This window comes from Panthera leo, chromosome D4 (assembly GCF_018350215.1).
Source record: "Panthera leo isolate Ple1 chromosome D4, P.leo_Ple1_pat1.1, whole genome shotgun sequence".
NCBI lineage: Eukaryota > Metazoa > Chordata > Mammalia > Carnivora > Felidae > Panthera > Panthera leo.
In genome coordinates, this window is record NC_056691.1 from 92975305 (window position 1) to 92985258 (window position 9954).

General features: G+C 63.2%; 1 protein-coding gene across 2 annotated transcripts; it reads left to right on the forward strand.

The window, feature by feature from the left end:
• The first annotated feature begins 820 nt into the window (after positions 1–820).
• Positions 821–9543, forward strand: CCDC183 (coiled-coil domain containing 183). 2 transcript variants are annotated; one of them, XM_042912070.1, is made up of 14 exons: positions 821–1053; positions 1484–1605; positions 2072–2149; positions 2358–2525; positions 2744–2848; positions 4736–4858; positions 6138–6263; positions 6356–6410; positions 6971–7071; positions 7676–7836; positions 8108–8276; positions 8365–8472; positions 8543–8639; positions 9376–9543. In XM_042912070.1, exons 1-14 carry the CDS (start codon positions 984–986, stop codon positions 9450–9452), a joined length of 1560 nt encoding a protein of 519 aa, XP_042768004.1. In that variant the 5' UTR covers positions 821–983; the 3' UTR covers positions 9453–9543. The 2 variants fall into 2 exon arrangements, with proteins under 2 accessions (XP_042768004.1, XP_042768003.1); XM_042912069.1 differs by having other exon boundaries at positions 829–1053; positions 6356–6422.
• The last annotated feature ends 411 nt before the right edge of the window (positions 9544–9954 follow it).

A 9954-nucleotide genomic window follows, 5' to 3' on the forward strand; every position in this document is an offset into this window, starting at 1 on the left:
CAGGACCTCAGAACATGACTGCACTTGGAGATCAGGCCTTTAAAGAAATGGTTGTGTTGAAACGAAGTGGGCCCTGATCCACTCCGGCCTGTGTCCCTGTTCGGAGAGGAGGTCACAGACACGCACGGAGGGACGGCCATGTGGGGACACGGCGAGAAGATGACCACCGACAAGCTCAGGAGGAGCCGGCTCTGCTAACACCTGGCCTCCGGGATATGAGACGAGCAATTTCCATTGTTTCAGCCACCTGCCACTTTGCTGTGGCGGCCCCTGCAAATCCATGCGTTGCCGCTGGAAAAAGTAACCTATCCGGTGTGCCTCCCTCAGAGTCCCGGGCTGGCAGGTGTTCGGAGCGCTTAACCCCACCGGAAGCTTGGGCTGCACACGACCCCGCCTGGAGTAAGCGGCATCGAAACTAGACCCGGGAATTGCCCCAGGAACGTGGAGGTGGAGCAGGGCGGGCTCCAGGCAGCAGGTGGAGGTCAGGGAGGGGTGAGGTGGTCGGGGCTGACAGCTGAGGTCTCGTGAGCCAGGTCGCCCCGGGGGGGGGGGGGGATTCTGAGCTTGGGGTGGGGTGAAGAAATGGAGATCCCACAAGGCAGAGATTAGAGGTTTTAGGAGGCTCAGTGGAGGACAGCCTCGGGGTATGGAGGGGATGGGGAGGGTACAGGGGGCTGGTGTGGGGTGCCGTGTCAAATCACCACAAATCACTTCCCTATGGAAAGTGCCTTGACCCCAGCAGTGCTCCTGAGCAGACAGCAGCTGACCCAAGCATGCAGGGGGCAACCCCAAGGCTGGCTGGGGGCACAGAAAGGGGGCAGGGTGGGCCGGGATCTCCAGGGCTCCGTGGTTGAGAATCTCGGCCCCCATCACAATGGGCTGAGATTCCGGGGGCGACGTGAACTGCTTGCGGCTCTGTTGAACAGGCCCAGGACAGGGAGGGCGGGAGTTGCACGGGGGCCTGGAGGACCCTGACGGCCACCATGAAGGCATGCAGTGAGGCAGATGTGGAGGGGCAGATCCAGGAGCTGAAGACAATCACTCGGCTCCAGGGTGAGCCCTCCGTCCCCCCCTCCCTCACCCCCCCCCCCCCACACTGGACCAGCCTGCCTGGCCCCATGCAGGGCCCAGGGGCTTTCAGATCTAACACAGGGCCAGTCCAGGGCAAACAAGGGCTAGAGGCCACCCCCCCCCCCCCCAAAACGGACCTGAGAGGAGGGATCAAAAGGGTCTGCCATGCAGGGGGCTTCACGGAGATTTGTGAGCACAGTGAGCCCCAAAGCCAGAGGGGACATTCTCTGGCCATTGGGTCTGGAAGGGAATCACAGGACGCGCCCACCTCTGGCTGCCACCTCACGTCCCCCACTGCGCAGCACAGCCATCACTAAGAGCCATCCAGATAAGCACTGCTGGGCAGTGAAGCCTGTGGCCCTCGAGTGGGGGCAGGAAGGAGCATCTCCGTGCCCACCCCTCCCCCCACCAGAGCAATGCCGGGCACTGCAGATCCAGGCCGTAAAGGAGAAGACGGTCAAGAACAGAGCCACGCTGGCTCTCCTGCACAGCACCATCCGCCGTGGGGCCCAGGACTGGGCTTTAGCCAAGAAGGTGAGCAGCCCTGCTCCCCCTCCCTGCTGACCACGGGCTGGGGGTGGGCACATGCTGAAACAGGCCCACACACAAGGGGACAACAAGGACCTCCCCCTTTTCCCACTCTTACCTCTCAGGAGACAGGGGGCATCTTGGGGAGGGGCTCCCCAGGACCTGTCACTCCAGCAAGCCGGATGGGCAGGTTCCCCACCGCCCACCCCAGATGGCAGGGTGGGCCTGATGGGGAGCTTCTCCTGGACTCCCCCTACAGCAGGGGCCCCTCTGGCTCTCTGGCCATGTAGGGGAGACCTGGGTCCTCTTCTCCTGACTCCCATCACCTCTGAGCTGGGATAGCCTGGATGGGCCCTCGCTGCTGGGCTAGCACAGGCTAGAGAGGCCCGGGGAGAATGCCTGAAGGGAGGGACTGGTGGCTGGGGGTACACAGGGAGACCGGGGTCCCAGCTCAGCCACCACCGCTCTGCAGTATGACCAGCAGATCATCTCCAAGGCCTGCGGGAAGGACACGTCCATGAGGTTGGCGCACTGCCGCTGCTCCATGGAGGTGAGGTGGCAGGAGGGATCCCTCGGCCTCGCCCGGCCAGCGGACCGCCCCCCCCCCACCCCGACCACCACCACTAAACCACGTTGCGGAGCCGGTGGCGGGCAGAGCGAGTTCCCAATCCCAGGGGTCCCGCCCCGCCAGCCCCGCCGTGCGCGGTCCCCGCGGCCCCTTGCGCACCCACGCGCGGGCCGTGCCCTCCCCGACCCAGGTGGCGCGGGAGAAGCTGCGAAAGTACGTCTTCGACCGCGTGAACGTGCACAACGTGCTGATCCACCTGGTGCGACGGCGGGAGCAGAAGCTGGAGAGCATGAAGCTGGAGCTGGCTAGTTTGCGGAGGCAGCCCGACAACACCAAGGAGGAGCAGCGCCTGCGGCAGGTGGCGGGCGGGGCGGGGCCTCCGGGGGGAGGGGCGAAGCTCCTCCGGGAGGCGGGGCCCCGGGAGAGAGGGATGGGACGCCGTCGGGCGGCGGGGCTAGGAGAAAGCCACACCCGCCAACCCTCCCTGGAAGAAAGCGCAGCCTCCCCCGGTCGGCCTCCAGGTGGGCATCCACGCGGTCTGTCCCAAAGCACCGCGTGCCCTCGGGCGACCCCCAGGTCATCCGCCAGCTGGAGAACAACATTGAGAAGACCGTGATCAAGATCACCGCAAGCCAGAACATCTACCTGCTGTACGTGGACCTGCTGGATTATCTGAAGAAAGTGAGCCCCCTCACCCCACACCTCAGCCCAGGGAAGTCATCTGGCGCGGAGGGCGGGAGTCTCAGGCCCCAGCCTGCACCGCGGGGCTAGGATCTCAGTGGGGACCTCAGCCTCCGGGGCAAGGCCACCCCTGCCACCACCACCCCCTCCCGTGGGGAGGGGGCTGCAACTCTCCTCCAGGCCGGTTTGCCTCTGGGACAGAGCCCTGCTTTAGGCCCCAGCTGAGCAGGGACACCCTGCACCTGTAGGTGGAAAACACTCCATCAAGAACGTGTAATTTGCTGTTTCAAAAAGGCATATTATGGGACACATCAGAATTGTTTGGGTTTTCTTGCACATACTTGATGGTTCGGTTTTTATCTTGCCCCATCCTTTATCGTTGCCTGGCCTCCGAGGGCAAAAGATGGGCCCTGAGCCTTCAGAAAGTCCCTCATCCCAGAGGGACTTCATAGACGGCAGGCCAGTAACCTGGAGCTTGCTGCCCAGCTCTTTTAAGCCAGCCGCCCTGCCCCCAGCAGAGGAGGCCTGGAGGAGGCCCCCAGGGGCCACAGGTCCCACCGGGAGGGAAGGCCTCTTCATGGGGAGGAAGAGGACCAGAAGATGGGAGGACTGGACGGTGGGGGCCCTGGTGCCGAGAGGAGGAGGGGCACAGGGAGAATGAGGAAGTTGTCCACACTCCCTCACCCCAAGGCTGGGGCAGGGGGAGTCCTGGAGGGCAGCGCAGCGAGCCAGGTGACAGGTGGAGATGTGGTGGCATGGGCAGACACCGGCACTCTTCCTGGCTGGGGTCGCAGCCCCCCAGGCTCTGCCCAAGCTGCACAGGCAGGTGTCACGGTCCTCCTGCCTGTCCCTCTTGCCTCAGCCCCCTGTTCCTAGACTCAGCCGAGGCCCTGCACACCTCGCCTTCCTGGGCCCACCACCCCACTCCGGCTGTTACCTGGGGTCCAGACCTCCTTCACGTGACCAATTATGTCCCCCGGGGGGTATGTTCTTTTCAGAACATACGCAGTTTTTAAAAATAACTCCTGGGGTCATCTGTATTTTTTTTAAAAACTAGGGAAATTCTACATTATGTAGTTATTAACAACAAACGACTAAGGGTCAAGATACATTAGATATTGGGGCGCCTGGGTGGCTCAGTCGGTGGAGCGTCCGACTTCAGCTCAGGTCATGATCTCGCAGCGCATGAGTTTGAGCCCCGTGTCAGGCTCTGTGCTGACAGCTCGGAGCCTGGATCCTGGAGCCTGCTTCAGATTCTGTGCCTCCCTCTCTCTCTGCCCCAACCTACTCACATTCTGTCTCCATCAAAAATAAATAAACATTAAAAAAAAATTTTTAAGATATATTAGATGTATATGAGTCTGGCTCTGAGCTTAATACTTCATTACATATAGATTCTGACAGCAGCCTTGTGAAAGAACCAATTATCAATAGGTGGGCACACTCAGAAGTTAAGTGGCTTTCCCAAGTCCCCCTAGCCCGCTGGTCAGGGCAGCCTTGGCCTTGAGTCCTAGTCTCTGACCCCACGTCCGTGTTTCGAGCCCCTCTGCTATGCTTCAGACAGCAGCCACTCCCCAGCCGCAGGCTCCCCCGGGGTGGGGCACAGTCACCGCTCACCCGGTGCGACACCCCCATCACAGCCTCCTTGGAAGTATGTCTGAGTGTCCTGGGCAGTGGGAAGGCCCACCAGGGAAATGCCGTCTGCCCTCCTGAAACGGTGCTTTCCCTGCTCTGTGCCTGGTGGGGGCTGGGGCCCCAGGCCGGACCCTCCAGGGTGCTCAGGGCCCACACTGTCTGGGGTAAGGAGTGAGGGGCAGCATCTGCTTGGCCTGGAGCCCTGGGGCCATCAGTTTCTGTGCCCACCTGCTCCCGCCCCTTTCGATGCAGGAGCTGGCCAGCTACCCCACAGGGCTGGACAAGCTGCAGAATCTCGTGAGTGACTACTGCTCAGAACTGTCAGACATGACTGTCATGTCCCAGGATGCCATGATGATTACAGACGAGGTCAAGGTAAGCTCAAGTCCCAGCCTGGGGATCCCGCAGGGCCCTGTCTCTGACTCGTCTGGCCCAGGGTCTACAGGGACACTCACAGCCCGTGCTGCCCACAATCACTGGAGGGACCCAGCAGCCACCTCACTGGCCTGCTCTGCTCACACACTAGGCCCCTGGACAGAAAGAGTCGCCCCTGGGCATGGAAGCCAAGAGGTAGACACAGGAGGGAGAGAGTTAGCCCGGTGCAGACAGAGGCCATCCATTCACCAGGTCTGCACCAAGGCCTCCTCAAAGCCCTTGTAAGTCAGGCGTGCATCCTCCTCCTGATGGGGGCAGTGTAAGGAACCATCCGGCGGTCCATGAAGAAATGTCACACGACCACTGGGCCATGCTGCAGAGACGAGTGGGTGACGTGGGGCCACTGTGGGGCCCTTAGCTGCTAAGGGAGGCAGTGCTCAAGTAGGGCTCTGCATATAACCGAGCGGTCCCAACCCTAGAGGACGAAGGACAACCAAGGTCCTGGGGCATAACGGGGCCAAAGGAGGCACGGCTGGCTGGAACGGAGCAGGTGCAGGGAAGGGAGCCTTTGAACCAGTGGAGGCAATGGGGCGGGGGCGGGGGGGTTAGGTGCTGGCCCCCCACCCAACCTGGAGCTCTGGGAGGAGAAATTTGTGTTTCAAAAATGGCCATGCTCTGGCTGCAGAGACTAAGGGTGAGCAGAGTCCGGATCCTGGTTGCATGGAACAGAGCAGCGGTAGAGCTGGGTGCCTGGTCATCACTGGGGCCCCAGAGCCTCTAAAGGTCACCCGATGAAGTGTGGGGCCAAGTCAGATGTGGACGGGGGTGGGGAGGGCAGCATGCAGGACGCAAGGGCAGGTGTGGAGGGATGACAGATTTAGCCGCCAAAGCAGGACACTCGGGAAGAGACGGGGCCTGGGGGAAGATGTTGACTTCCTTTTTAGACTGGGGCATCACTCCGGTGAGTTGTCAGTGGAGCCGGCTGAGGCAGCGGGGGGCCCAGGCTACAGAGAGAAACGGGGTCCCTGAGCCGAGGCTGCAGTTGCAGAAGGCAGCACCCCCAGGGGCCAGGTGGGAGAGGCGTCCAGAGAGGAGAACGGAGGGCCGGAAGGACTACGAAAGCCGCAGGCCTGGGCACGTTAGAACCAAGGGGACAGCCGAGAGCTTCCGACACTAGTCCCAAACCTAGAAGATCGGGACTGAAACCGCCGGCCGGCCGGACTTAGCACCACGGAAGCCGTGGTGAGACGTACCCCTGCCCCACCGCCTGCGTCCCCAGATGAACATGAGGCAAGCGGAGGCGACTTTCATCGAGGAACGCAGGGCCCGGGAGAACCGGCTCAACCAGCAGAAGAAGCTGATCGACAAGATCCACACGAAGGAGACCAACGAGAAGTTCCGCAGGGTGAGTCCCTGCAGGACCCTGGGACCGCACGGCAGCGGGAGGCCCCGCCCCCGCAGACGACGTCGCTCATCCCCTCCTCCCCCTCCTCCCAGGGCCGGCGGGACTTGGACTTCCCCTCCAGTCTCGTGGGTGCAGAAACCGTGAAAGGTAACCTGAAAGGTAACCGCTCAGCTCTCTGCCCGCCCCCAGCCAGGGTCCCAAAAGGCCGGCAGGGACTCAGGTCTCTGCGAGGGCTGCCGGGGCGAGGGAGACAGACGGGCCCCTGCCTGTCCCCACTAACCTGCAGAGGCCGAGTGCCAGCAGCCACAGCGCACTCTGCAAGGCACTGCTCCCAACCTTGGGCTTGCTGCTGAGTGTGCTCGAGCCCCCAGTTTTCTCAGCTGTAAAATGCACTTAACGGTGCGGTCCCCTGGCTTCCCAAGGCTCGACCACCCGGTGATTCCTCAGAAGGGTTGTGTCAAGCCCCCCGGGTCCCTGTGCTGCCTCTGAGAAGTGCCAGGAGGCACCCATGCCAGGCACCCGCTGGATGGAGCTGCCCTGGGGCATCCTGAAGGGCCCGCTGAGGGGGCGGGGGGAGCAGGGCAAAATGCAGGGAACTCCGGCAGCCACCTGCTCGGCTGGGCATGCAAGGAGATGTCTGATGGCCTCGGGCAAAGCTCCCGCGACCCTCCTGCATGCTGGCCACCCTTCCCCTCTGCTCCGCCCAGTGAGGAAAAGAGAGACCTCCCAGGCTGATATCCAATACCAGACGGACGTGACCGCTTTGGTGGAGAAAGTGAAGATGGCTGTACAATGCTCCCACCTCTGGGTACTGCCCCCTGGCACTCCCGGGGAGTGAGTGGAGGGCAGGGGGCCCCCGCCCCAGCCCAAAGCCTGCCGCGGGTACCTCTCGAATGAATGTGGGCACAGAGCTGTGGCTGCACGGCTGAGAGCGGAGAGCACGCCGGGAAACGGTTGGCACAGCCGAGCCTCACTCCAAGGGCCACACAGGGCCCGCTGGGACTGGAGGGAGGATCCAAATGCCGAGACCTTCCCCTACAACCCTGTCCCTTCCTGAACTGCCGGGACCACGGTGAGAGGCTGACACTGCCCGGCCCTTCCGTTTAATCCGATCTGGCTTTATCAGTAGTAAGCTTAGCTCCCATCCACGGCCCTGACTTTGGACGAGTGGCTCAGAGCCCCCGGCAGTCTCTCAGGGGTGATCTCCTTGCCTCTGCCTTGGGGCGTCTGCCCTCTCTGCTCGTGCTGTGAGCGACACGCGGGGCCTCACATAAAGCGCTTCACCCAGTGCCCGGCCGCGGTCAGCATCGTTCCTGACCGCTGGGGGGGGGGGGACCCCGGAAGAAACCAGTTCTGGGGGGGCCCATGCCTGCCTGGCCCACACCTGCCTCTCTCCCCACGGGCCCGGCCAGGACATCGCCGGCCGCTTCCTGGCTCAGAGGAACACGGAAAAGAACCTCGGGCTGCAGGTGGAGGGCTGCGAGCGGCGGCGGGTGCAGCTGGAGGCCCTGATGAAGCAGCTGGAAGCAGAGGAGACCGCGCTCAGGTTCCGCCAGACGCCCAGCTCCGCCAGGTACCCCAGGAGGCCCCTGCCTTCCGCCAGGGCCACCCGGTGGGGCCCTCGTGGACAGCCCGTGTGGGCGGGGCCCGGCTCAGAGCCCGGTGTGTCGGCTGCCAACGGGCCTGTGGGTAGCCTGGCAGGTGGGCCGCGGAGGCCCAGCCGGGCGATGCCACGTGCCCACAGCTGAGCTCTTGAGCCCCCGAGTTTAGCACGACACCCGGCGCAGGTCTGTGGCCGCCTGCCCTCGACTCTGTGCCACCTCCCTCCCCACCGTCCTCGACAGCTTTAAGTCTGTCGAGAAGAAAATGAAGGACATGCTGAGAGAGGAGGAAGAAAGGCTCCAGCTGGCCTACTCCAACATGACCAAGAGCCAGAAGCTGCTGCTGACCATCCAGATGGGCATCGACAACCTCTACGCCCGGCTGATCGGCATTGCGCTGCCCACGGCCCAGGTACCAGCCGCAGTGGGGCGGAGCCGTCTGCACGGAGGGTCCCCGGGAGAAGCCAGGGTAGAGATGAGACCCTTCTCCGGGCCTACAGAAAGAAGTGCTCTCCAACACCCTCGACGTGTCCAGCAAGCTGGCATACTGTGAGGGGAAGCTCCTGTACCTGGCCGACAGACTGCAGGCGCTGTCCAGGACCGAGGAGGTAGCCCGAGGCTGGGGGTGCCTATTCGTCCCATGTACCCTTGGAGCTGACAGCGCCCTGTGCCCTGCAGGTCAACGCAAAGGTGAGGGATACCCTGGAGTCCTCAACTCTGAAGGAGAAGCAGAACCAGAGGATCAGCTTTGAAGACCTGGAGGACGATGTGATAGGTACAGGCTCGGGGCTGGGGGCCAGGCCGCCCGGCATTGGGGAGGGGGCGTGTGGCAGATGGTTCTTTCTGGCCAGGACAGCCTAGAGGCACGGGGGGCGGGCTACGAGGACGGACAGGTGCGTCTCTTGTACCCATGGGATTTTAATTCACGGAAGGGGCTTAGTGAGGACATGGAGAGGCTGACGCTGTCAAAAGGAGAATTTACTAACTTTCCTGACACATGGGAGCATCACTGCCCGCGAGGCGGCGGAGAGGAGCAGGGGGAAGGCCGAGGCCAGAGCCTTTATGGGGGTTTCTGTGGGAAAGGCAGGGGAGGGCAGCTTCGGGTGGGCTTTTGGAATAATTCCAGTGGGCTTGCCGTGTAGGGGCCGTCCCCAGTTGTCTGGTGCCTGGGCCTGGGTTGGTTCAGGCGGAGGATTATTGACCTGGTGTGAGAGCGTGACATAGAAAGGGGGCCGGGGGTGTGGGCTCTGGATCGCTCGGTTTGCAGGAGAGACGCTCCCAGCGGGCGAGGCTTCTGCTGTCTCTGAGGATTGGCTAGCCCTGCGAGGGGACAGCCTCTCCCCGGGTCTGTAAGACCCCACATGCCAGGGCATCAGGAAGATAGAAAATAAAAAAATGCTAATAGCTGGCCGGGTGATGGTGCAGGCCAACAAAGCCCGCACTGTAAGTGAGCTCGCTGCAGCAGAGGGGCTGCAGAGTGCAGCTGCCCTCCTCCTGGACCTCCCTTCTAGAAACCTTCCAGTTCGCAGACGTGGACCACAGCTACGTCCCCTCGCGGGCCGAGATCAAGAGGCAGGCCGGTGGCTGATCGAGGGGAGGCTCAAGGTGGCCAAGAAAAAGAAGTAACCCGGAGGAGGAGCCCCTGCCCCGCCCCGCAGCCCCCGCCCCCCAGTCGGCGCTTTGTTACACAAATAAACATTTTTCCAGGACTGCCAGGGGGGACCGCGGGAGCGGAGTCGCGGAAATGAACCCTGCGGGGACGCAGACGTGGGGGGATCACGTTGGGAAGTCTGCGGAAACGTGTGGTGCTGGGTGAGGGGCCAGGGTTAGGGGGTGAACGGCGGTGGGGGGGAGGGGTCCGGCGAGGAAGCGGACAGGTGTCAAGCGCCTTGTGCGAGCCCGGGGACCGCCCCGAAGGCCGGCCGGCCGGCTGGCTGGCTGACGTGGCTCCGCGCGCACCTCCGGCCCACTGCCCCGCGCATGCGCACACCCCCAGGCCGCCGCACAACCGGGGCACTGGCGGCGCCCCTCAGAGGCGCGCCCGGCCAAGTCCGCTTCCGCTCGCGTTCCGCCGCGCATGCGCGCACCCT

Bases quoted from the DNA above. Each gene is read 5' to 3' on its own strand.
- CCDC183 (XM_042912069.1), top strand. From the start codon at position 984: ATGAAGGCATGCAGTGAGGCAGATGTGGAGGGGCAGATCCAGGAGCTG. The intron at 2,526-2,743 runs GTGGCGGGCGGG...GGCGACCCCCAG, and splicing joins AGGAGCAGCGCCTGCGGCAG to GTCATCCGCCAGCTGGAGAA. The intron at 7,837-8,107 runs GTACCCCAGGAG...CGTCCTCGACAG, and splicing joins CAGACGCCCAGCTCCGCCAG to CTTTAAGTCTGTCGAGAAGA.